Source organism: Sciurus vulgaris (genome assembly GCF_902686455.1).
Source record: "Sciurus vulgaris genome assembly, chromosome: 4".
Lineage (NCBI taxonomy): Eukaryota > Metazoa > Chordata > Mammalia > Rodentia > Sciuridae > Sciurus > Sciurus vulgaris.
Window position 1 is genome coordinate 102,570,445 of NC_136464.1, and position 27,380 is coordinate 102,597,824.

The window sequence follows — 27,380 nt, forward strand, 5'->3', positions numbered from 1 at the left end:
CTTCTAAAAGTTGATAAGTTTCCATTATAAATTTTGGGTGCTGGGGATATAAAATGAAATAATTTTCTTTCATTCCATGAATGAACTAGCTGGAGTTTAGAAATGCACCACATCCTGGATTGTACAAAGATAAAATTTCTTCTTATTTTTCTATTTCATTAAATACTGAAAATAAGATAATTTTACTGTATTGAATCTGCCACTGTTAAGCAAAATTGTAACAAAATTCAAAGTAATACACAATAAATTTAATTTTAAAATATGGAAAATTAGACTAAGGTGGTGAATGTTTTACTAAAGAATCCACACTGTGAGTTTGAGGAAAGCCCTAAAAGACAAGGAACACAGCTTTCAAGTAATCAAAGGGTAAGTCCTCATTCTTTTGTGAATTTTAAAATGCTCAAGAAGTATTAATGAATTATGCCTAAGAATTAGACATTTTAAAATTGAATTTTCAGAGCCCCAAACTGAGAATAAGACTAAAATTAAGCTTCTGCACAAGCTGGTAGTGAGAGGGTGACAGACATCAGTCTTCTAATGAATTCATTATCAGTTTTCTCCTCCTTAACTGTTTTAATGAAAACCATTTGATTGATAGCCAAATCCTAATAATTTACTTTTCAAGGAAAGACAGTTTCCTTAATATCCTTAAAGACTTGTTGCATCGAAAACAAAAACAAATTAAATGTTATCCTGTCCCTCTGTCAATGTAACCTGAGTGTTCGGGGAAATGGTCTAAGAATGAAATGCTGCTGTGTAACTATTCTGAATCTTTGACATACAGTCTTTGTAGGAAATGGCGATTTTTTTTTAATCAACCAAAAGGCAATTAAATGCTGTCATTTGGAACCCCCATTCATCAGGGACACTTGCCTGTCCCTTCTAGCTGGGAGACAGATAACAGAAACCGTCCTATGGGAGGCACAATGGACGAAGGTGATTAGAAATCAGGCAAACTCTGGCTTCTCTTGAGCGCAACTCCCCCACAGGCTGAATTATAGCTCTCCTACCAGTCCCAGGGCGCTGAATGATGTCATGGGATCTGCAGTTCAGCGAGATGAAAGGGATAAAGCAGAGCCCGCTGGCAGTAGGAAAAGCTTCCAACACACAATCCACAACACAGCTTGGGAACCAAGAAAGCTCCGGATCCAGCCACTCAACCCAAGCATGGGGCAACCACCGGCATTGCCTCCTTGCAAAAAAGAGGAAAGCAACGTGATCCGTGTTTAACAAAAGAATGTGTGGACGGGAGGCGGGAGGGTAACTACCTACCTGCTGAAAGCGAACTTTCTTGATATCCGTGCATATATATAAGCTCGGCCCAGCCTTTGATGTTCAGCAACTGATCACTGATCAGATTACAGGCATTTCATCTCCCTGCTCGTCTGTCTTTGATCTGCATGGTTAATTTCATTTTCCTGGATTTGAAGTTTCGTCCGGGCTTGTGCTGACACACATTTTTGGGAAGGTAGAAGCATTTGGCATAGAAGTGCTGCCAAGGAGAAACCAAGCTGCCGAAAGGGTGAGTACTGGAAGGATCTCAGCAGTTGCAGGTACTGGGTTTTATTTTTTGTTGTTGCTTCCACTGCATTTTTCCACATGTGCTCTAAGAAAGAAAATGATGATTTTAATCAGTTAAGAATGAACATATCTGTAGCCGAATACTACATTATGCTGTATGTATGCATCAGAGTAAATTTGATGCTTGATGCAATTTTTCAGTAGTTTGTACAAGAGGGTTTGCAATCTGTCATGTAAATTTTACTTAGAAATAAGTTGTTCCAACAGGACAAAACAGAACAGTACTAGCTTTAGCACACAACCGCTGCTTTAGTCCCTGAGAGCTGTACACTGTAACTGCTTTAAGTATTTACAGGTTACTGTAGTTAGTCAACAGGCAGTAGAACTTTGCTTGTTGAAAATGCATTCCTTGTTGTCTCATATAAAAAGGAAAAAAGGATCTCTGGCAATCCTATTTCTTTAGTTTATTTACTCTTTCACCTCCAAGATGTAAATCTATCAAATACATTTCCTTATGCAGTTTGTATACACAAGGGAATTGCTGAAAAGGCATTGGAGTGTGATTAAAGTCTTTTATGTGTAAAACCGAAGAATTTAAAAACAGTGGGGGAAATGTGGCACTAGGTTTGGCTAAAAATACTCTAGTGATTTTCTGTAACCTTTGGAAATAGCACAAGCCTTGTGAAACATTCACAAGGTTAATATTCCTAAATTAACATTTACTTTTAATTTATAGTGACAGCTGTTGTAGGTTACAATTTGCCAACTGTTTAGGAAAACTATCTGAGTAATCAACAGTTATTATGTTACATAAAGTATTTTAGTAACAATTTCATTTTAGTTAATGCTCTACAAAACCAAATTATGTTGCTGCACTGAATTTCAAAGTTAATTGTTATTTCTTTGTCAATTCAATGATATTCTCCCCTCCCCAAAGTAAAATCTTTAGACTGAAATGCAAGAACTCAATAGAGGGGAAAGTGATCTCTCCACGTGCACACTGGTTTGTTTTAATGTTCTGGTCCTAAGTTTATTTGGTCAAAATATTTAATTATCATCACAATAGCCTATTTTATGCTAGCTGAGCCACAAAGAAATTATAAGCCATAAAACCAGTTATTCTTGACTCTGAAATTCTGATGAAACAGGAAAGATCTAAAGAGTCTCATTTCATATGTAATTAATTTTTCAGAGCCAATTAATTAAATGACTTTCTAAATTTGCCTCCTGATATTAGGAGGTTAATTAGCATTGTTTGCTTAATTTTAAAACTTTGATGGTTGTTAAGTTGATATTATTTAGACCATTCTAAACTGACTATATTTTTAAAAGTCTGTCAGTAAGAATTTAATCTGAAAGATTTAACTCTTTTTACTCAGGAGATCATTTTAAAATTTTTTCTACCAATAATGCAACAAGTCATATTGATAATATTCTGATTTTTAAAACTTTGTCTAAAAGTCCTCTTTAAATCAAAAAGGCAGTATTAATGTTCACTTTCAGAGAAGAAAAGTTAGTGTTTTTAAGGTAGTGCCTACAAGTGATACCTATGAAATAGTGTGCTTGGGAACTTGCTCATTAGTTCAGGCTTGGGGTTTAAAACTTTTTTAAAATGACCGTTTATTTGGTTACTAGGTTCATTTTAACAAATGAATACTCTTCTTAACACAAAACAAAGGAGAGAATTGGCAATTATCTGATTAATTTAGGCTTTGTAGAAAACTAGCTTGGGCAAGTCAAGTCCTTGAAAAGCCCACTTCAGTGTCTGAATTAATTCAGTTAATTGTTTACTTCTTGTGTCTTTGTAGAGATTTGAAACAAAGTGCATTTGATTTTAAAAGAAAGATGGCTATTGCTGAAGGTATAGATACAGTCTTAAAAGGCATTTCTTAATTAATTGCCACAAGATGACCTTGATTGGGATTGAGTAGATAGACTCCATACTTGTACTGAACAGAATGCTTATATTACATTTTTCAAAGTACTTTCCTTTCCATTGCTTCAATGGCAGCTTTGTTACTTCAGAAAGGCCATCTTCAAAAGACTTTTATTTCTAGTCTTGATTCTGTCACTGATTAGCTATGTGGCCTTAAGAGAGTCACTTCACTACTCAGCTTTCTCATGTGTGAAGTGAGGAGGTTGATCAGATCATTTTCATGAAATAAGCATGACTGGAATTTTTATAGCCATTGTACAGATGAGGAAACTGAGATGATAGAAAAGTAACTGCAATATTAGCTAAGGTCACACAGCTACTTTTCTGAGGACTAGTCCAGTCTACCATGCATGGGCTCTTTTCCAACAACTGCTAAAACAAATGCACTGTGGAGCTGATCAGAGAACAATGTTGTTTTGAAGGATAAAGATAGTCACTTCCTATTGCAGTCCTTTTTTTTTTTTTGTTTCCATGACAGAACTGTCACTCAAATGGATTTGTCCAATTAATTCCCAACTGTTCCTTTGCTTTGTATTTCTAAGCTATCTAAGCACAATTACAACATGTAATTTACCATACATTGAAAATAATTTTTATTAAAAAATTGAATATATCAATGCCATGTGAGGTTATGTGTGTGTGTCTCTGTGTATGTGTTTACATAACACATATGCGTGTTTTTAAAAAAATTGATAATTTTTTAGGAGATGCCAGTGGAATCCATGAAAAGTTTAATAGTTGATTTAAATTTATTATTCCTCAATGTAGATCTGCAGTGGAATTTTGTGAAATTTCAGTTTGCAAATTCAACATGGTTTCATACATGATACATGTTACATACCATATTTGATTATGTTGTGAATCCTTGAATGCCTTTTATTAACTCTTTTTTTTCCCATCTTGGGGAAAATATTTCTTGTGATTTAAAAATTAATTAAGTTATTGATGAAATTTTATGCCTATATGCTGCTTTTAAGACCAAATAGTTGACCCTCACAATATGTCATCACCCTTATAAAGGCTCATGTAAATCCTTACAGATGTTAACATTCACTAATATTTATTAATTCACTAATTATTAATCAGTTTCATAATAGGTTTCGAATACTTAGGTGCCAGGCATGCTAACAATATATTTTTTAAACATCTCTTTTCAATTCACTAGTAACAAATCTCTTGTCCCTATTGTATGGATGAAGATATTGAGTCTTAAGAGTTGAATAACATTTGCAAGATCACAAGTGTAATTAAGTAGCAGCACTAGAATCTGGTTTCAAATCTTAGATTCTTTTCTTCTAGTGCTAGCCTGTTAATTCTTTCTATTACATAGAGCTGAACTTGATTGTCAGCAAACATTATAGCCAAAATTTTGACCAAAATAATGTGTTCCACCTCTTTTTTTCCTTCTTTCTTCCTTCCCTTGCTCCTTTCCCTCCCTCGCTCCCTCTCTGCCTCCCTTCCCTCCTTACTTTCCTTCCTCCCTTTCTTTCCCTCTTTTGATACCTCTTATAAAAATGACTAAACATTTTTAGTAGACTTTTGCTTCAGCTGACCTAGAATCTTGAGCCATACAATCTCAAGACATAATCCATTCATCCTCAGCTTTAAGACTGGATTGAACTCAAGTACCACCGTTGGTTAGTCAGAATCTCTCCCTGTGAAGGCAACATCAGTCCAAGCCACTCTGGAAAAGCTAACAATTTGGTGACCCTTTAAAGAGTGATTCTTTAGATTTTTGTGAGCCTACTTTAGAGGAATAGATGAGAAGGATGAAGGCAGGGACAGGAAGCTCCCTGGTGGCCATGCTTCATGTCCCCACTACCATCACAAGCTACTTGAGTTCACTCACATTCTAGATTGAGCAGGTAGCTTTATACCACACATCACAAATTCAATTTGCTCTTTGATGAGACATGAGCGGGAGGGAAGGGCAGGTGGGGGGCTAAGTGATGCTATAAAACTATTTATTCCAAAATAAACCTCTCTCTTTAAGAGGCTTTCTGGTAAGTACAGTTTTCTTCATCTTGTTCAATATCCCCAATTCTCTGACAGTCCCAGAGTCTTACACCATATAGGCTGTCATCCATTCAGCCTGTTCCTTAACCTAGTCCTCTGTGGATGAGTCCACCACATTTATGGGGAAACAGAGACATCGTTATCTCTTTTCTCCCTAAACTCATGAAGAGTCTAGCCAATGGAGATGGTTGGGTCCAACATGTCATGAACTCATAAAGATCAATGTACATGCTGCAACTTATACCAACTTACAAATGTAATGAGTTTAACATTATATAAACAAAACAGCCTCCTGATCTTTATGTATATTGGTTTATGCACTATTGGTATAGTAAAGATTATGTAAGGATTCAGGGAGGTCACATTTTGATCCCAGTTTTATCAGTAACTTTTGGCATGACCTTGAGCCTATCACTCAGCCTCTGGTCTCACAGTCCTCTCCAACCTTCCACTGATAGTCTATAACTGACATGACAGGGAGCTGGGTATGACTCAAATGGCTGGGTCTTGAGGGTTCTTTTTCACTTTATTTTCCTAACTGTATTTGGCAAACTATCACCCTTTCAGAATCTCATTCCCAATTATTAATTCAATGAGCAAATTTTTAATGAATACCTACTATGTGCCAAGCATTGTGAACTAAACCAATTAAATTCCATACTTTCTCAAGTAATTTGCATTCTATTTCATTTTGCCAAGGAATAGTGATTTACAATGCAGATTACTAGGAGTCAGGCAATTTCCCACTTGAGATTCCAGTGAGCCAGTTTATCCCTGAAACGATTTTTGTCCAAGAAATATGTTACTTTGTTAGCTCAACTTTGTGGAGAAAATATCCTAAACAAACACATTTTTTATCAGCTCAGATAATGTTAAAACTAGCTTCAGAAAATGAACCTTACACAAAATCTTAAAAACAAACACCTCTACCAAGATCCTCATAGCAATTTGACTTTTCCAGTAAAAATTTCAACACTTTAATTCTATCCAATCTTTTAAGGGGTGAAAAATATTCCCAGCACTAATTCAAAGCATCATTTTCATTCCGAAGGAGCCTAGGATCATATATGTTCTTTTGGAACTGCCATTGATGCTCATTTGTGGGCCTGAGTTTATGCTAAGATACTGTCTTCAGATCATATAAACACTCGAAGTAAGGTAAAGTGTAGAATATTTATTTAACTTAATGGGCCTCTTCTCTAAAGAATGAAATGTGCAATCTAGAGTGCAGAGGTTTGGTGCTCTTTCCCCCGACTGTCAATTATTATTTCAGGTGTCATTTATCGATTGATGCTAAGTGTCCTATGCCCTACAAAAGCAAAATATTGCCCTGGAAAATGGTACCATTTAGTGAGTACTTACCATGTATGAAGTATTAGCCAAGTGCTTTAAATACCTTACAGTATTTAACAACCACCAAGGAAGGAACTCATGTTACAGATGAAGAACAGGAAACTTAGGGAAGTTAACCAACTTTTCCAAGGTTATACAACTAGTGATTGCCAAGTTGGCATCAAGACCAGATTGTCTGGTGCCAAAGCCCATGTGCATTCACAATGGAGTCTCTCTCCATAGTGAACTAACAGGCTGAGAAGATCAATCAAAGACACATGAAATGATTCAAGAACTAATGAACTAAATAATGTGCTACTGTCTCTAAATACAAAAGAAGGTCAGAGAGGAAAGGAGCACTTGGCTGAAGTCAGAGAAAGTTGTTCCTGGGTTGGCAGATTGAATTCTGTTCAGAAAATGTTCATTGAACATTTGTTTGAATGACTGATACTATCAGAGATACAAGTTAGAACAAAATAGGCTCCTTCTTTGGAAGCGTTTTAAGTCCTTGGGACAGAAACTAAGTCCACATATATTCATGACACAAGGCAGGATGTGGCAAGTGCTAAAGTATCCCAAACTTTGTAGAGAGGAATTATAGCTCATAATTAGGGGGGAATTCATAGGAGTCATGACTTTGGAGTTGGTCCTGACATAGGAGAAAGAAGTCAGAAAGGAAGATGTGTGAGCTTTAAGAGGAAGCTGTGAAATCCAAGGAAGGGCAACTTCAGGGCACATATGAGGCAAGGCAAGCAGACCAGTTTGGTCAGAATATAAAGTGGAGGTCTAGGAGAGAGAAAGATAAGGCTGGAAAAGTGGGTGGAGCCCAAGCGGGAAATCTTTGAATGCTAATCAAAGGAGTGTGGAAGCTATTCTTTACAAGGAGGAACCACCTGCAAATCTTCACTGAATAGTGGCAACCTGAAAGGCAGGCAACAGAATACAGGCTGTGGCAATATTCTGGTGAGGGACTGGGAGGACTTGGACTGTGGTGGAGGTGGAGGACCTGAAGAGAAAGAGATGCAGAAAGGTGAATGCCTGAGACCTTGCAAAGAAAGAAGCAACAATTCAGTTTATTAAAGATAAATTCAGTATCCTCTATGTTATAGGCTATGGAATATCAAGAAAGTAAAATGCATTCTAAAGAGATTAAAATCTAGTTGGGGAAAGGAACACAATAGAGACATTACTTCAACATAGTGCCGAAAGAGTATATGAGTAATGCTCATGGAGGTTCTAGGGGTACCAGGTGAGGGGGCAAGCGGATAGGCTAGGGGAATACACAGGTACCTTGAGGTTCAAGTAAGGAAATGCACAGCATTTGTAAATTGTCTACAGGTAAGTCATTGTTGTGATTTATGTTCCAAACATGTTATATTTAAAGCATAAAATATTGAAGTGTTATACTTAGGAATGATAACATTTTAAAGTATTTTTCACAGGTACCTGTTACACTACATTGTTTGAAATGTGGGATCACAAGATGTGCAATTACTGATAACAAGTCATTCATTCACCCCACGATTATCTACTTAACCTTTTTTTTTTTTTTAACACAACAGTAAAGTAGGCATTATTAGCTCTGCTTCGTAAATGCATGAACTAAAGCCGAGGTTATATAAATAACCTGACACAAAGTACTATTAAAGTCACAGAGCCCGGACCCTGTTCTCCAGGTCCTCGGGTCGGCATATTTGGGTTTATTGGGTGACTAGCTGCTGGACTAGGTTGGCATGTAGGAGAGGGACACGTGTTGGCTAGGACGTACCCCCTGCCCTATGGAGGATTCTGCCCAGTGAGTGAGCCCTGTGAGAGTATCTGTTGAAAAACTGCAGGTTAATCAGTGAGGTGGCTGATAGCTTGGCCATCATGATCTTAACCTACCCGAGCGAAAGTGCCACACTCATAGATCTGACCTTCGTTTTGTAGGAATTTTCCTCTTATGCAGAAGCGGACTCTGCATAGGATGTGAAACGGCACGGGAAAGGCACAAAGGCCCTGGGGAATTACACCCGGTGTGGAAAGGAAGGCTCCATCCTTTCTCCAAAGAAAGTTCATGCTTTTGGTGGTCTTGGCTACCCCATCCTCTACCCTTGTTCTCCCCTAACCTTCCCGCATTCACCTGCTTCTGCAGCTGCTGGGATCTGATCACCCCACCCAGCGCGGAAGACTTGAATAGAAGAGCAAGGAGGAGCCCAGTTGAAGTTAGCGGGGGGCGGGGCGAGAACCGACGGGCGGAGCGATGGGCGGGGCGCCGGGAGGCGGCGGCCGTTGCCCGGCTACCAGAGAGCGCCGAGCCGGCGGCGCGGGGAGGTACTCCGCTTGCGCGCGTAGAAAGGACCCTATCCAACTCTGCGCCCTGCACCCTGTACCTGCGCCCTGCGCCCTCATCCAGAACGGTATTGCTCACCCCTGAGTCCCTGGCTTCAGCTCGGACCCACAGGATAGGACGAGGCGCGCCAGCCGACCTTGCTGGTGACTGGGAAGGTAGGTGCCCAGCTCCTCCCCGAACTGAGCTGCGCTGCGCGGGGACCCCAGCCCTTGCTCACGGTTGATCCTTTCTAGATAGGAGCCTCGAGAAGAAGCGACTGCCTGACGGAGGGAGAGGGCAGTCGGGGCAGCTCACTTGTAGAAGAGGGGAGCGGGCAGACTGTGTTGGGCCACAAGACCCCAGGAAGGAGTGACAGTCAGGGGCAGCTGGCAAGGAGGCACTGGGATGCAGAGCTTTGCCCGCAGCCGCAGAAGGGCCGAGATCTTGCGAACGCCGGCTGATCTCCTTTGGCGATGGGAATGACAGCATTTAGACTTCTTATCTAGGGATCATGTGAACAGAAAATCTGCTTGTAGAGCAAATATATGTGAGTATATAAATAAATATGCATAATGCTTTTCCCGGGCCTTACACGTAGTTGCCCTACGTCCTTGCGGGAGGTATTCCCCAGCGCACTGACTGGCGCGCGACGCGAAGGTGGGTCTCTGGAGCACTTATCTGCAGGCTCCACTGCAGAATTGCAGCCCAGGAGGTAATAAGAGAACATTTAATTCTATCCTGTTCCTTCCATGGAAAAAGAAAAGATTCTTAAACGTCAGCAGTATTTACCAGTACATTGAGGAGCAGAGCAGGTAATAGATTTAGAGAGAAAAGAAGTCAGCCCTTATTAATGTTCGCATGTCATTTCATGGAATAGAAATTTAGCTAGTATATTCTTAGAGATTAAAGTTTGGTGGGGTCAAAATTCTGTGATCTGATTTGATAGTAGTAAATTAATCATCTGATTGGACTGTAGTAAATTAATCAACATTTAACATCTATCATTGTGAAAATTTCATGTCACTTTTTTTTGCCTTTTAATAACAGGACTCAGTTTGCAAACAATCATAAGTATTGCTCAGTATTTCTTTAAACAGTTTAACCCAGAATATTTATGAAGACATAGTTTTTATTCCAATGAGTTTCTTTGACTACAAGACAATTTCTTTATATAAACAGGAAATAAGTATTGTTAAACATGACTTATGTAAACAGAAGAATTTATTTTAGTGTTGTTATTTCATGAGCAGATATTTAGATTCGAAAGTGAGGATTATATTGCATTAGTTCAGGATTTACTAAGTATGTTGTCTATGGAAGAATTTCACCTCAGGCATTTTTGCCAATGCAGCTTTCAAAATTTTTTTTTTATTTCATGCACTGCTTATTATCTAGTTTAAAAATATATAATGAGAAGGGTGAGAATTGAGTTCTAATATAGAAGACTGTTTTTGATATATTCAGAGATGTAAGTAACTAAACATAATTCTTTGTGTATTTTTATCAAGTTGTTCTGAAGATAATATAGAACATAGATATGCATTTTCAAAATATCACCTTGACATCAATACATAGAGTGTTATCATGAGCTCTGTAAGTTCTTTTTAATCAATGAAAATATCTTATGACATCTACTTTATTACCAAGACCATATGACTTTGTAGACTGTAGAATTTTTTTTTTACAGTAGGTGTTAGCTGGGATATTGTGTTAGTGTTTTCTGGTACAATAATGGAAGTTGCTGTTTTTTTTTTTTTTTTTTTTTCCCCACTAGAGTGTCTTTTGACGGTTCAGGCTGGGCTGGATCTTGAAGTTGAAGTTAAAGATAGATGAAAGACCCTTATTCACTAGAAACTACAGTGTAAAATGCCTTTCCTATCAAAAGACTTGAATAAGGGTCATTGCTAACATTTAAGTAGCTATGAAAGAAGCTGTTCAAAAGAATAGAAGATAAGTCAGATGATGATTAAACGGATGATTCTGAGTTTTAATTTACGTATTTTTAAGAGTATAAATGAGTTGAGATAGCTAATGTCACATGTATATTTAATATATTAGTTTAATTTACTAGTTATAGCTCTGTTGTAGAAATTTAGACCATATTGGAGACTTAAAACCTAAGTGAGGAATTCTACTAACACTGATAAAGAGAATTTGAGTTTCCCTTTGCACTTATTTAAATCTCTGAACAGCACCTAGCTTAGCTCAATCTCCATGGACCAGAGCCAGCCTCAAAAATTAACATGAAACAACCAAACAAATCCAATCAATTTTAATGCTAAAAGAAAAAAAATTTTAAACCTGACAAATTAATATTTAAAGTCAAGCATTTAAAATTCTGGAAAAGACCATATTTTAACTGTGTTGACTCCACGTTGAGTAAGAATGCCCACCTTCAGTAAGTGTATGCTCCAAATAAATAAATCAACAGCTGCCTATGTGAGAAGAGAGTCATGGAACAGTTAATACTTCTGTCCCATGGCAGCTCATTATTAAATGTTCATAGACTTTGTAAAGAAAACTTCTAGCTGAAGAAAAATAAAGGTAAAGCAGTATGAGCAGAATTTCTTTCCATGATTTACTGGTTGAGTGGTGAATTCATTCATCATATTTTATCTGTCAAAAATATTTACATTTAAAAGTAAAACGTTTAAGCAGAATTGTGTTATCTTCCAGTCTACACATCACAAAGCATGTACCTTTTAAACCAAAGTTTTGAAACCTGAGGTTTAGAAAGGGAACCAACGTCCATCAGCAATTACTTGGGACAAAGGAACTTGTATATCTGAAGATTAGTATTTAGCCCCTCTTCAGTCAGCTTGGATGGGTCTAATATGAGGAAATTCTAAAAGAATGGAGCTTACTTATACTGGAGAAGAACACTCTGAATGGTGTAAAGAGTAGTTTTGGATTCTATCCAGATTTCCTTCTAAAATAAAAATGTAGACAGCTGTGTTTTAGAGATGATTGTACATAGTTTTCTTAAGATCAACTATGTAGATATTTGAAGCTTCCTTCATCATTGATGATAGTTGTTCTTTTTGTTCTTTAGAATAGAGAAACTTTTAATGAATTTTGGAAAAAGTACCTTATTTACAATATGCTTGTTGATTGAATATTTTATGAATTCTGACAATGGTTTCTCTAGGGCAAAGATGTTAGTGCCTCCAACTCAGAGAAAATCAATTCGTCTCAAAAAACCATACCCTAGGTTAAGTTCTGTTAAAAAAAAAAAAAAAAGTTTAGGAGCCTGACAGTGACCCTTAATGTTTTTGAACTTTGGAGCAATTGGAGATACTGTATTTGGCAACTGAAAGTTTTAAATCTTATAGAATTTTCATTAGAAAGCAGTTCATGATTTGAGAAAGGGAAACTATTCTCCTCCCTCAGCCAACAGAAATATGTATATTCTTATTACAGCACACCTTTGTGAGCTTTCTGGGCTGCAGAAGGTCTGCCAACTCTATCACATAGAAAGAATGATTTTTGGAATATAGTGAAATTAAAGGGTAAGATGCAGAATAGTAGAGGCTGGGGGTTATTGTCCTTTTTGGAAACAGCAGTATCCTAAATTTCTAATTAATTTTTCATTCTTTAGCATGTGGGACTGACAATATTTCTATGCCAAAGTTTATGTTCCACCATTAAAATGTAACATTCTATATTTATAGCATTGGCTTTATTTCAATGCTGATTTTATAAATTGTAAGCCTGCCAGTTTACTTTAGTGTTGATATATTTCTTTAATGGTTCAGCTTATTGCATATTAAAAAATGTATGGGTTGAATGGAGCTTCATTACATAATGTTAATACACCATTACTAGATGAAAACTTACCTATTGCATGCACACTGCATCGTCCAGATAATACATACCTTTTCAGAGATGGAAAATAAAGAAAATTAAATAATTTATTCTGAAAAAAGTATCCAGATTATTCAAATTATTCCAAGCTTCATATGGGTTGTTTGCAATGTCAGATACAAAGATAGTTCTCAGAAAAATTTTGTATTGTTAGTTTCATATGGTCACATACCTGTAATCACAGCTACTTGGAAGACTGACATAGGAAGATCACAAATTTGAGTCCAACCTGGGCAACTTAGAGCTTAGTAAAAAGTGCTGGGGGTGTAGCTCACTGGTAGAGCTACCATGTAGGAGGCTCTTGGCTCAATCCCCAGAATCATAACAGAAAAGAGAAAAAGTTGGTTACTTATTGTTTGTTAAAATTAGAAAGATAAATACCAGACCTTCTTCCTTAGTGATATTTGTCAATACAGGTTGAGCATCCCTAATCTGGAATTCTCCAAAATCTGAACCATTTTGAGTGCCAACACCTCCACAAGTGGAACATTCCACAGCATGAAGTTTCCTTTCATGCACAAATTACTTAAAATGCTGTGTAAAATTACCTTCAGGGTATGTGGATAAGGTATATATGAAACAAAAATAAATTTCATGTTTAGACTTGGGTCCCATCCCCAAGAAACCTCACTGTGTATATGCACATGTTCCAAAACCTGAAGAAATCAAAAATTTGAAACCATTTGGTACCAAGCATTTTGGATAAAGGGTGCTCAGCCTTGAGTGTAGAGTACTATACTAAAGAAATGGGATCTTGACCTGGATTTGGCTCTACCACAGTAACTTTTCTTTCAATCTTTAGTTATGTTTGCTCATATTTTTCACATATATTGTTTCCTCCCTTATAACTCTAAGAGAAAAAATATTATCCTTAATTCATGAATTTCTTTATTAACATGTATTGGGCACATACTTTGGATAAGTTACCATTCTGGAGTGAAATTGGTTTCCTTGTCATGAAGTCCCCAGACCCCAATTGGTGGCAAACTTGAATGACTGGATGGGTGCTAACATCAGTGAAGGAGGTCCAGTAAGACAGCAGAGCATAGTGGGGACAGGCACACTAGAAAGTGTGTGTTCTTCCCCAAAAAGGCACCTGATGCTCAGTTTCAGCTCATGTTGCCTTGATGTGGACTTGTCATTGCCATGTTGTCGGTTTCATGAAAGTTCTTCATTTTTTTTTAAGTTGTTGATGGACCTTTATTTTATTCATATTATTTATATGTGGTGCTGAGGAATTGAACCCAATGCCTCACACAAATGAGACTCTATCACTGAGCAGTAACCCCAGTCCCAAAGTTCTTCATTTTTAATATCAAAAAAAATAAATTTTAAAATCACATGCTGCCGTGGCTAAAAAAAATGAGTGCCAGTTAGATGTAACACAAGGGCTAGAAAGAGAAGTAACCAGGTAATGAGGCAGTGACATTAAGTCCAAGGTACGATGGAAACACAAAGAATGGGTATCCCACCCTAGATTTAGGGAGTTGCCAGACACCTTAGACAGTTTAGTGGGGGCAGGCATGATAGACAGATCTAGTCATCTGCTTAGCCAATGAGAAATGAAACCTGGAGCTGCTTCCCCCTAGCAACACTCCCATAAACTACCACCTCTGAGACCTTGCCCTTTTGCCTTTGGACACACCAGTGCAGGTTTTTGTGATTTTAGTCAAGGAATAGAAAAGGGACGGGCATTTATAGCACCTGTTGGATTTCTGTGCCTTTTAAGGGAGGCCAATTAGGACACATTTGCATTAGTAACCATTCATCAAATGAGCGGACTGAGCAGCTTTATTTGATAAGCAGCCACTTTGGTGCAGCTGAACAGGATGTTTGCCAGCTCTGTGCTTTAGGTTCGGGTCCCTTCTTTTATTGCTTGCCTAGTTCTCCAGATACTGCCAACCTACTTAGTATTGCTGAATGGCAGATAGTGGAGGCAGAAATTCTGTGCTACTAGCATAGAGTAAGGCATTATTAACCTTTATTTAGTGCTTAGCCAGGGCCAGTGCAGCTACACACTGTTCTGCAAAAATAGATGCTGTATTGTTAGTAGATGTTGTCTGGTCTGGATATTTTGACAGACTATGAAAACCCCAATGGACAGACACCTCGTACATACAATAATTTGTAGTCTCATGCCAATCCCAAATAAATAGAACTCTTAAACATATGGAAGCATTTTTCTATCTTTGGGCCAGATTCTGAATTTAAAAGCAATTTCAACAAATAACCTTTAATTACCTTATTTTTATTTAAATATTATTACTTAAACACATTTTATTAAATTTTCCTTCTTTATAAGTGCCAAGAACTTCGTCAGGAATTTCATTTTATTCCAGGAAATTCAAGGTCACACTCATAATACTCTACCAGCTAAAATTGTTTATTTCTAAATGCTCCTTGGCCAGGCTATATTAAAAGCAATTTAGGAGACCACCACTCCTGCTAAGCTGTGAACTGCCTGCAAGTGCAACTTTTTGTGTTATCCTCTCCAACCCAATGCTGCCTCCTTTTAGGTACCTGATAACTGCTTACCCAAAGTCGGTTAAATAGAGAAATTATTAAATGTGTTATTTGTTTTATACCTATCATCAGTTTGTGTTGATGAGGTTCTACTATCCCTAATGGAAAGGGTCAGTAGTTATACAGTCCTCCTGACTCGAAACCCTGTTTTGGAATCATCAGGCATGATTTAGTTTGTTTTTTATCAGTTCTAGTATTTATGTCTTTTCACCTGTTTCTTTTCCTCCCATCATATGGGGATATATATCTGCTTGAAAGTATGATGTTAAGGAGAAAAAAGTTAGACTTTTATCAAGCATTAGCACAGTATTTGACATTATAAATGTTTGGTTCAAATTGTGAATTCTTAGCTTTCCTATGCTTTCTGCAGGTCTATAGATCTAGAGTTCATCAAATGTCTCACATTGGTCTCACAGTCTTCAAGGCCTGTCACACATATTGGCTCATTTGATCCTTAAGGATAATCATAGCATGAAGGACAATAATTGCTAACACTTATATAGTGCTTAAAATCCTTTAATTGCCTTAGGACTGGTAAACTCACTCATTCCTCTTGGAGTCTCGGGGAGTGGGTACTATCACCCTGCCCTATGGAGAGGTGAGGCACTGAGACCCCAGGTGAAGTAACTGTTCATTTTCATGCAGTTAATTAATTAGTGATGTTCCCAGTAACAACAACAACACAAACATCAGCCCCATCACTGAGTAAGATTTATTCTGTTGTAGTCGCTGGGTTAAGCACTTTTGTGTATTCTTCCAGTGAATTCTCACTGCACCCTATGAGACAGATTCTATTTTTATCTCTTTATAAATGTGTAGTCTCAGTGTGATATTGCTAAGAAACACTTCACTATTTGTCTTCTGCACATACTGACTCACCATCAGTCTCTTTTTTGTCTTGTTGGCGGTAAATGCTTTGACATTACAGATTGAAAAACCTCTAACCCAAAATTTAAAGTGCTCCCAAATCTGAACTCTTTGGAGTGCCAACGTGACACCACAAGTGGAAAATTCCACGCTGAAACTTTCTTTCATGTACAAAATTATTAAAAATATTATTAAAAATTACCTTTAGGCTATCTGTATAGGTATATAGGAAACATAAATTAATTTATTGTATAAACTGGGGCCCTATCCCCCAAATATCTCATTGCATATATGCAAATATTCCCAAATCCCAGAAAATCTGAAATCTGAAACACTTCTGGTCCTAAGCATTTCAGAAAAGGTATAATCAACCCAAGTACCCTTTTCCCATATTACTTTTAATCTTATATAGTTAGAAGCTTTTAACTTTTAGAAATGAAAATTTTCAACATTTAGGACCATGTCCAGAAAGAGATAACCTTAAATACATGTTTCATAGAATGTGATTTTTATCTTTTAACCAGCTCACCCACCCCAACCCTTTTTCTACACAGGCAGGAAGGTACAAGGTTGGGTAGTTGCCAGAAGACCTTGAGATATGCCAGGAGAGACAAAGCTACCACCAAGAAACTGAAAAAGTTTAGATTCACTCAAAATGGACCATTCATTCAACAAATGTAAAGTGATTCTCACTGGCCTGCCAATGTGACCTGCTGAGGCAGCTGAAATGATTCCTCTGGGTCTGGCACTCCGGGTTAGCCTGCAGGCTCAGCCCTGGGTGGCTGCTCAGAACAGCTGACAGGGGTCTGCCTGGCATGGATTCCTCTGTTGTTGTTTTTGTTATTGTTTTCCTTGAGCTCTTTGACCCATTGTTCTGATTCTCTGGTTCTCTGCTCTCATTTCTTTCCAAGTAATCAGATGATTGCTGGGTCCTCTTGTAAGTTTAGGAAGAGTTCACTTTAGAAGAAACCATTGTTTCTCTACCTGATAAATGGGGCCACCAGATGAGGCTTCCCTTATTTATTTTTAATGTCTTCTCTTGAACTCTTGTATTTGTGAACAAATCCAGATTTGTTTTTGTGTTTTAGATCACTGCGGGTAAAAATCAAGAGGCTGGGTTTATCTTTTATTTGAAATGTTGGGTCATTGCCTCTTACTGCATCACTTAGAAGTGACTTCTACAAGTTTCAAAATGAATCCTTATTTTTCTGCCAGTACATATTTTGCATTGTACTGCTTTGGGGAAGAATTTACAAATGCTCAGTCTTAACTGTCTGCTCTGTGGTGAAATGAAGCTTCCAAGATCCAAGCATAGTGATTTTATTCAATGGAGCCCATTGTTATTGCAGGGTGTATGTGACCCAGTAGATGTAAGAACAGGGACCCAAGAGCCACCCACCTGGGTTTACATCCAGATCCACATCTAACTCTTACTAGCAGGATGATCTTGGCAGGTTATCTAGCCCTCTTGCCGCCTCAGTTTTCCCATTTCTAAAATGGAAAGAAGTCGTTGCAAGGATTAAATAAGCTAGCATGCTAAAATAGCATCTGGCTCACAGTGCTTAGCAAGTGTTGTTATTTTATCACAGTTATTATCCTGTTGGCACTGCCTGACCTCATATAAATGAAAGGTTTATAAATCACTGTTTGAATGTTAATTCTCTTCTGGATGAAGAAGATTGAACACTGAAAAGACCTGGGTAGAAAATAATGGCTGGTATAACCTAAGAATTCATCAGTAGGAGTTTTGTGTGTAATATGTAGGTAAGCACAGTACCATTCTCATTATCTAAATTTTAAATTTTAAAGAATTACATATTGTCTATTGTATCTTTTTAAAAAGTGATTCCTTTTAAAACCTAAGTTATATTTAGTAGCTTACACCTATAGAAAGGTAGAATTTATATAGTAAATACAGAGCATAGTCACTAAAGCTTTTGATATTAACTGTATCTTTCTTACCTTTGATTTAGAATTCTTCAGGATAAATACATTTGATAAGAGCAATGGCTTTAAAAGTACTACTAGACCAAGAGAAAACATTCTTCACCATTACACTTTTACTAGGCTGTTTGGTAAGTAAACTTTCCTTTCTTAAGAATGTAGTGAAAGATTCATGTAAGATGATTTTCTATTTCTGATTCCATATTATTTTCCTTTCTTTCAAATGGCATTTGATCATTTTTGCATTTGATTAATAAATGAAAGTGCTGCTAAGCTGTGAGATTTATAATAAGTATTGAAATTATTTTATTTAAACTTCAGTGAAGTCAATAATTGCTGTTACTTATAGCAGTAGGATAATGACATTATCTCAGATTTATGGGACCTATCTCTAACACATCCTAGACTCCAATGAGACCATAAATTCTAACTTGGAGTCCTTGACTTACAATTTATGAATACTTTAGAATGGATTTTTTAAATTATTGTTTTGGTATAGGTATTTATATCCATCTTGGTTTCAAAAAGTATTAAAGGCATATAGAGAATTTTAATGTTTAAAAGTGTGACAAAAGATATGAAGGTATTCAATTTATTTAATCTTAAGATATAACAAGGTTATACAAAAATAGCGAGAATTATTTACATTGAGCACAGTACCTAAAGCTTGGAAGACAAAGTAAGAGGAAATGGGATCAAATTGGGGCTGGAATCTATGTAGATGTAAGGTTCCTTTCTGTTCATTAAAGTTGTTAAACATTGAAGAAATAGCCTAGGAGGGAGTTTGTAGAATATCTTTCTCAAAGAGATCACAGTCTCTCTAGAAAAAAGGGAAAATTCCTACTCTTAAGTAAAATCAGTCTACCAAGAATGGTAGTAAGGTGGAGTTAAGAGAGGACGAGATATTGGACCTTTAGCCCCCAAGAATTTCTAGTCCCAACTATCACTTCAAACTCTCCCCTCCACTGGATCTGGAGATCAGACTTGACTTTATTTAAGGAGTCTGGTAGATATCATTACAGATATTTCTGCTTGGTAGGGATGTTTTAAGGGAATGATCACTCATTATCGTAAGCATCAAAAACAATTTTCTGTGCACCTATGTGTGACAGGTATTAGACACAACAGTGTCTATTCCCACAGTACTCCCTAAGGTTTTCATTTTCATTTAGAAAAACAAAATTATAGCCAATTGCAGTCCTATTTAGGATAAGAGACTGGACTGAATGTCCTGACCAATCCTGAGATGATATTGATACCAATACTTTTCATAAAATATTACCTGTTAAGAAGCAGGTAAATACATTTTTGAAGGATGATAGAAATAAAGTGAACTTATTTTTTGGTAAAATAAGAGGGAAAAAAGCTTATTTTGGAATATGACTCATATTCTTTGTTTTTGCCAAAGTATGATTATTTCATTTAAGACCTAGTCTATGAACCAAGTATATTGCTAGGTCCCAGGAAATGACTTTGTATGATCAGTAAGGACATAAGTTCATATTTAGGTAGTGCTTTTGCTTTGACGAATTCAGAGAGTTTGGCCACTGTTGTTGTTTACACCACCACAACCAACATCATCAAGCATTTTACTGGTCTCATGATTGTCACTTTATACTTGATTGTCATATTATACTTGAGTATGTTTATATTTCTTGAAGGTCAAAAAAGTTGGTTATTTTATTCAAATTTTTTTTTAGGTAGCAAAAGGACCTTGGGTCTCTTCAGAGCTATTCTTTAATATGTCATCTTAGAAAAGACAACATCCCCTAGATCATTTTTATCCTGAGACCTCAGAAGGATATCAGAGGAAATAGTTAATTCCAAGAAAAAGAGACACCCTATTTATGGAATGAATGAATATTCTCTGGAATACAGAGAATAATTATTAGGCTTATTGATTTTACTTGTTTCACTAACTCACTTAGAAAGTAGTTTTTCTTCTTAAAGTAAAAATTAAATCGACCTCACTCCAAGTTGATATTTACACTAAGCAATTATGTGACTAATGCTGAAGATATTATTTCTTTCTTGAAAATAATATAATAAAAGTACTTTAAGATAACATTTGTGAAACATTTTCTTCCCAGTCATGTAAAGTGATTTGTGAAACCGGAGACTGTAGACAACAAGAATTCCGGGACCAGTCTGGAAATTGTGTTCTCTGCAAACAGTGTGGGCCAGGCATGGAGTTGTCTAAGGTACATACTGGATTTGTGGTAAAGTTGTATATCTGTGTTTGTAAAATGCATTATTTTTTTTATTATTATTATTTTTTTAAAATGCATTCTTTAAACTAAATTATTTTAGTTAATTATTAGTGACATTTTGGATACTATGACAGAATTCTTGGTTCATTATGTCATTTAGTCAAATATTATACAATTCCCCTTTTAATACTTCTGATTCATGTGCCTTACTGAGATAAATAGGATCTAAAACTTAGAATTTGACAAATGTTATTGGGTTATGTAATTGTTTATAGAGTTTCATTGAAAGAATTACATTTTCAAGGTCTTTAGGGGTTAATTAAAAAGAATCAATATTCCCTTTAAAACTTAAGGCATTGATAACAGAAAAATGGTAATGTTGCCATTTACTGGGGCTTCTTTTTCTTAAACTGAGTGTTACCATTGCTCGTCAGGGAATAGCCCAGTGTTGCCTTAGTAAAAATGCCCCAAGGTAGCAGTTCTTTTCCAAACCAGCATTTTGAAACATTCGTTTGACGACTCAAGTATTATTAATCTCACTACTCTGAGGGTATATTACTTCCAGAAGCACTTTAATATGTTCATTTTAACCGCTATTTATTAAGAAACAGTGAGTTATTGCAGGGCTTACATATTTCACAGTCTTGCTTCTTCGAGCTGGATATTCATTTGCTTCATTTCTTTGATCTTTTGAAGATGTTACTGGTTGTGAAGAATTGATGTAATGTTTTGTTCTAAGTAAAACATCAAAGCCTTCCTGCTAGAAAAGAGACAATAGTTTTGTTTTTTTTTTTTAATTTAAAGTTCTTTTCCTCTAGGATTACCATTATTTAAAGTTGAGTCTTGTCATTCATAGATTTTTGATCAATGATCTATAAACAGCAGGAAACAAAAAAACATGCATTCCACAAGTAGGTCCTGGTAGATGGCTTTTCTCTCTGGTTGTTGTGTTAAAGTGGTGGTATCTTGGGCTATTATATTTGGATTGAAACTGCTGACCTTCAAGCTCCCTGTGACAGTTAATTATGGCATCTCAATAGATATTTTTCAATCCCTAGTGATTGCAGTAACTTGCATTTTGAGACATAGGTTTTACCAGGTTGGATGGGGAAAGATTCAATTGTAGCAGACCTACTTACTAGTATCAGTAGTTAAAAATGCCATAGGAGCAAGAAGAAAATAAACAATGATGTTTCTATTCCTGAAAAAGCCTCTTCTTTTCCTAAATCTCTGTGAAGTCCTAATGAAACCTTCCAGATTCTAAGAGATTAGTAAATTATTTCTAAGAGGTTGTTCTCATACCTTTATCCTTTGAATCTGAAGAATATAGTCTTAAAATAATTAGACCAGAAGACGAAGATCCAATCAACCCTAATTTTTTTAATGAAAAACAAAATCATTTTTCTGATTCATAGTCCCACATGTAAAGAGCTTGTATAAAAGATGAACATGCTGAAAAATTAGTTCTAAAAAACAGTTCTTTTAAGATCTGTGAGAAGCGGGTTCACAGGAAAACTGACTGTCCCTAGACGGGGAGATACAGAGAACCACAATACACAGTAGCAGAAAGCTCCTCTGGCACCAGTACTAGTGCAGGAAAACCTAAACTTAATGAACAAATTGCCAGAGCTTAGGTGTGGAAAAATCTGAGAGTTCAAAACTCTAGAGAAAGCCAGTCATAGAGTGACCTACGTGCTTTTGTTTTACACCCAAGGTAATCAGAGTCTCACAGTAAATATCAGAAAAATCACTTCATTCTTCCAACACGGGAAGAGGGAAAGGTACAATTTTGAAAGTATAGCATAGTACTATGTTCTTAAGAAGGCCCCTCCTGGAGAGAAACTAGTAAACCCAGAGGGTAACTTGCTAGAGTTTTATCAGAGCCCAACTGACCTGGGAGAAAGGAAATACTCAATTCCAGCCCACTCTGTCCTTTGTGTCCCACAATGGGGTGGAGTGTGAGAAACTTGAAATACTTATGAACTTCGAGGTCCAGGGCACAGGGCTACCAAAAAACTGAGACCTAATCACAGATATAATAGAATGCTTCCCCTCCCTTCCTGCCTTATCTCCACAACACCCAAGCCCTATTTATAGTAGTTCTTTTACCCTGTACATCAGATATGGATTTTAACAAAAAACTACAGGACATATTGAAAGGCAGAAAGCACAACTTGAAGCAAGAGGGCAAGCATTAGAATCAAACACAGCAGAGATGCTGGAATTATTAGACAGGGAATTCAAAGCAATTATGACTAATATGACAAGAGCTGTAATGAATAAAATAGACATTATGCAAGAATAGATGGCAAGTGTAACCAGAGACATGGACATCCTTAGAAAGAATCAAAAAGAAATGTTAGAGATCTAAGACACTAACATATATGAAGAAGGCCTTTGATGGGTTTATAAGTAAACTGGATATTGCTAAACAAAGAATCTCTGAGCTTGAAGATTTATCAATAGAAACGTCTAAAACTAAAAGTTAAAAGTTTGAGAAAAAAGAACAAAATTTCCAAGAACTGTAGTACAGCTACAAAAGGTATGAACATGCATCTTGGGAATACCAGAAAGAGAACAAAGAGAGAAAGGAACAGAAGACATATTTAGAACAATATGACTCAGAATTTTTACAGATCAATATCAGACACCAAACCAGAGATCCAGGAAGGTCAGAGAACACCAAGAAAAATAAATACCAAAAAACCTGTACACAGGCATACCATTTTCAAACTATAAGAAGAACAAAAATTAAAGAAAAAAATCCTGAAGAAGCTACAGGAAAAAACCCTTACCTACAGAGGAGCAGAGATGAGAATGACATCTGACTTCTCAGAGAACATGCAAGCAGGAGGAGAGTAGAGTGGAGTATTTGAAGTGTTGAGAGAAAATAACCCCCAATCTAGAATTCTGTATCCCATGCAATTATCCTTCAAAACTGAAGAAGAAATAAAGACCAATCGAAGTATAAGGAGAAATAGACGAATCCACTATTATAGATGGAGACTTCACCACCCCTCTAACAGAAATGGACAAATTCTGCAGGCAGATTGTCACTTAAGGACATAGCTGAAGTTAGCAGCACCATCAATCAACTGGATATAATTGACATCTATAGGCAACTTCATCTAACACCAGCAAAATACACATTCATCTCAAGCTCACATGTAAAATTCAAGTTATACTGCATTTTGTCATTAAATACTCCTTAACAAATTTAAAAGAATAGAAATCATGTAATACCTGTTCTCAGACCACAGCAGAATAAAACAAAAATTGATAACAAAAAAGATGTGTGCTGCCAAGCCATGAGAAGACATGGAGTAACCTTAAGTGTATACAAGTAAGCAAAATCTAAAAAAGACCTATATGGTTCCAACTGTAGGACATTCATAGGCAGAACTAAGGAGACAGTAAAAAGATCAGTACTTTTCAGATACAAAGGGAAGGAATAGATGAATAGGCAGAACACAGGATTTGGGGGGCAGCAAAAATACTTTGTATTTGAACATTTGTTCAAACCCATAAAATGCACTACCCCTAGTCTGAATCCTAATGTAAATGATGGAATTTAGGTGATAGTTATGTCTTCATGGATACTAACAGATACACCATTCTGGTGCAGGATGTTAATAATGAATGGGGCTATGTATGTGGGAGGAGGAGCAGGTTAGCAAATACATAGAATGTCTTTGTACCTTCCTTTTTCTGTGAACCTCTTTCTGCTTTAAAAAAATGAGGTCTTAGGTGGGTTCAGTAGCCAGTACCTGTAATTCTAGCTCTTTAGCAGTCTGAGGCAAGAGGATTGTGAGTTGGAGGCCAGCCTGGGCAACTTAATGAGGCTCTGTCTCAAAAAAAGAAAGTTTTAAAAAAATATTTTAAAAATCTATTTTCTGAGAACATCATTCATAATAGTTTCTGTATTTCATATTCCATGGATATCCAGAAGAAATATTTCTCCCTGGTTCTCACCTTTCCCTAAATACCCAAACAGCCATTCAACCATATTATGTTGGTAGCAATGAAAATGCAGCAGGCCTGACAATTCTGCTGGTGCAACTCTGATGAACAGAGGTGTACCATGTTATTGCATGTCCACCTTGTGGGCAGCAATGGAGATCACCCAGCTTCTCCTCCCTACTAAGATTATTAGGCCAGCTCCTGACAGACGCATGGTACTTTTTACCCAAGGAGTGAACAAGTCAATCAACCTCAGGTTATTTTTATGGGGGAAAAAAAAGGTAACAGTTAAATCCAGTAATATAAAAACTAATGAATTTGTGTATAGTATGAATAGTATGTTTTGCAAAGTCTTTAATCTTGGTTTTTAGCTCACAGTAAATAAAATTAGCAATTGAACCTGGCTCGTGCTCTAAGATGCAACCTAGAAATAATATTAATATTTTTATTTCTCAATTAACTGATCAAGGCAAAGAGCTTGAGTTTTTGTAAGCAATTACTTAGGAATTAGAAAGCTCTACATAGTCCATCATTAAATTGCAGTCTTCTTTCCAAAGTACTTTTCAGTTTCTAACAATTGCATACATCTTCCAGTCAAAAGAAAAGCTAGGAGTATATGAAAATCAGATAATCACTTAAATTAACAAATATATTTTACAAGCTAAGAATCAATTCCAAGCTTTAGATATTGAGGGAAATTTTATTTTTTTTACTAGGACTAATATATGTTTAGAAAACTTTATTTATAAATTATATACATATGCATATATGTATTTCTTAATTTGGAATGTTGAGCATATAATTTGTAGGGCTACCTTTTAATTTGTAATGAAGCAGTGAGTCTGAGAGTCCTTGCATTTTTAACTGAGGCTTACAATTTTGGTTATCTTTGGCGCTTGAAACTTTGAAGACACAGTAAACAGAAAACATTCTAAAGTTGGTTATGAAAAATAGAAAAGCCAGACCAAATTATTGATATCCACAACTAAAGTTTTCTTTATTTTTAGGGAAAAGGGGTGGGGGTGCATTTTCACCAGACATAAGAGCCTTCAGACACCCTTCATGCTGACATTCCTGTTTTACTTGTTTCACTCTATTACTAAACTCTCTGTTTCCTAATACCAGGTGTCTAGGTCTCTAACAGCATACTTCTAGGTCATGAAGTTCTTTACGTTGCAAACATGTATCTGTGTCTTAAAACTAAAGCTTGGAAATGCTCTGGGTAAGCCGACCTAGTTATACTTTCCATCTGTGGTTTTATTACTCCTAATTATTATTTTCTTTGGAAGGCATTCAATTCTATTTTTTCTTGAGATGTCTAGGTTACCTTGCCCATTGTTAGTTAGGTTTTACCATCTAAGACATGTCATTGGGGCATTGGAATAGCATTCCTGGAGACAGTGTGTCCTTGGCACACCTGCTGCGTTTGGTCAGTGGATCTCTGGCCTCCTTTCATTTATTAGACAGTGAGAAGTCTGCATAGCAGCTTCAACTCTGGAAGTACATTGGTTATGTGCATTGATACTCTCTCCTACTTTGGCCACTTTTTTTAGATTACTGATTTGAACCTTTCACAAAACCTGGACATTGGGTTAGGTTCATCTAAAAGATATCTCTTAACATAACAAAACGGACTCTCCCAAATATGTCTTTAGTTGTTATGCCATCATAGGTATCATTCAATCACAATACATACCATGCATCCAAAAGAGACTCACTGACTTTTACTATAATGAGCCAAGTACTATCTGTGTGATCTTTGTATATTAAACGATGGAATCCTTACACCACACATTTTAAATAGGGACTATAATCACTCCCATTTTATAGATGGGAAAACAGACATGAAGGAATTAATTGATGCGTGCATTGCTGCTGCTAGAAATAGTGCCAGAGTTGGGGAGTTGTAAGGCCACTTGAGGGTAATGATCTTTCTTATTTTGATGCTTCTCCAGTATATTACCATCAACTAGAACTGTCTGCCATGATGGTCTATGTCTTTGCCATTCATTATGGGATTCATTGGCCATTGTGGCCATCAACACTTGAAATGTGACTAGCCAGTGCCACTGAGAAACTGGATATTTAACTATATTTAATTTTAATTGATGAAACTTAAGGAAAGCCCCTATGAGGTTAGGGCTAGTGAATTGGATGGATGGTGGAGCTCTAGAATGATGAATCTTCTTCCAGAAATTCTGGCTCCTTAAACAGAAATATCCAAATTATGACGGCCTAACATATGTGTAAGGTGAAGTTGCCTTTCTGACCACTTTCTTCCTCTCCTTCCTCTCCCCAAGTTCCCTTGTCCTCCCAGTTCCTGGACACTGACACCCATCTGTTTCCACTCCTCCACACTGCTCACACCAGATGATGTTCCCCTGTGGCATTTTGAACAGTCTCATCACTTTAGCTAATTTGGTTCCCAGTCTGCTTCCCTGAAAGCCCCAAACATCTTCCCTCTCATTTAGTCATTCAGCTTAATAAATGGTTAGCTTTATAGTATTTTTGGAAAAATATATGACAGGTCACTGAGCCATTCAGAGTATGGAGGATTTTGTCCCATTGGGCCATGTTTACTTTATTTCTCTTCCACTACAGAATTCCATTGTTGAAAGTTTATAATAAAGATGATAGAGAATATTTTCCGGATTTCAGAGTCAGAAATGACAAGACATCGTCTACCTTGCTCCTTAAGTAGCACCTGGTGGGTATTTTGAACCATAAATGTGCCCCAGAGCGTTACTCAGCCATTGGGCATCTTTTCAGCTCTTGAAAATAAACCTAGCTTTGGGATATGTGGGAGAGGATGATTTTTGTTTTCCCAAAGTAACCGCATTAGCCTTTTAATTCTCACTGCCTAGAATGCGCCAAGCCGCCGCCCCTCCTCCTCACG

At 36.8% G+C, this 27,380-nt stretch overlaps 1 protein-coding gene across 5 annotated transcripts in view; it reads left to right on the top strand.

Annotated features, from left to right (window-relative positions):
* Positions 1-1,014: 1,014 nt before the first annotated feature.
* TNFRSF19 (TNF receptor superfamily member 19) overlaps positions 1,015-27,380 on the top strand; it is a 94,035-nt gene continuing 67,669 nt past the window's right edge. Inside the window, exons 1-3 of one of the 5 annotated variants that reach the window (XM_079138868.1) lie at positions 1,015-1,553; positions 18,344-18,445; positions 20,405-20,515. In XM_079138868.1, coding sequence (XP_078994994.1) covers positions 18,377-18,445; positions 20,405-20,515 — 180 coding nt within the window. In that variant the 5' untranslated portion in view covers positions 1,015-1,553; positions 18,344-18,376. Of the gene's footprint in view, positions 1,554-9,140; positions 9,293-9,349; positions 9,664-18,343; positions 18,446-20,404; positions 20,516-27,380 lie in introns of those variants that run through there. The other 4 variants (XM_079138867.1, XM_079138870.1, XM_079138866.1 and 1 more) reach the window with 4 other exon arrangements.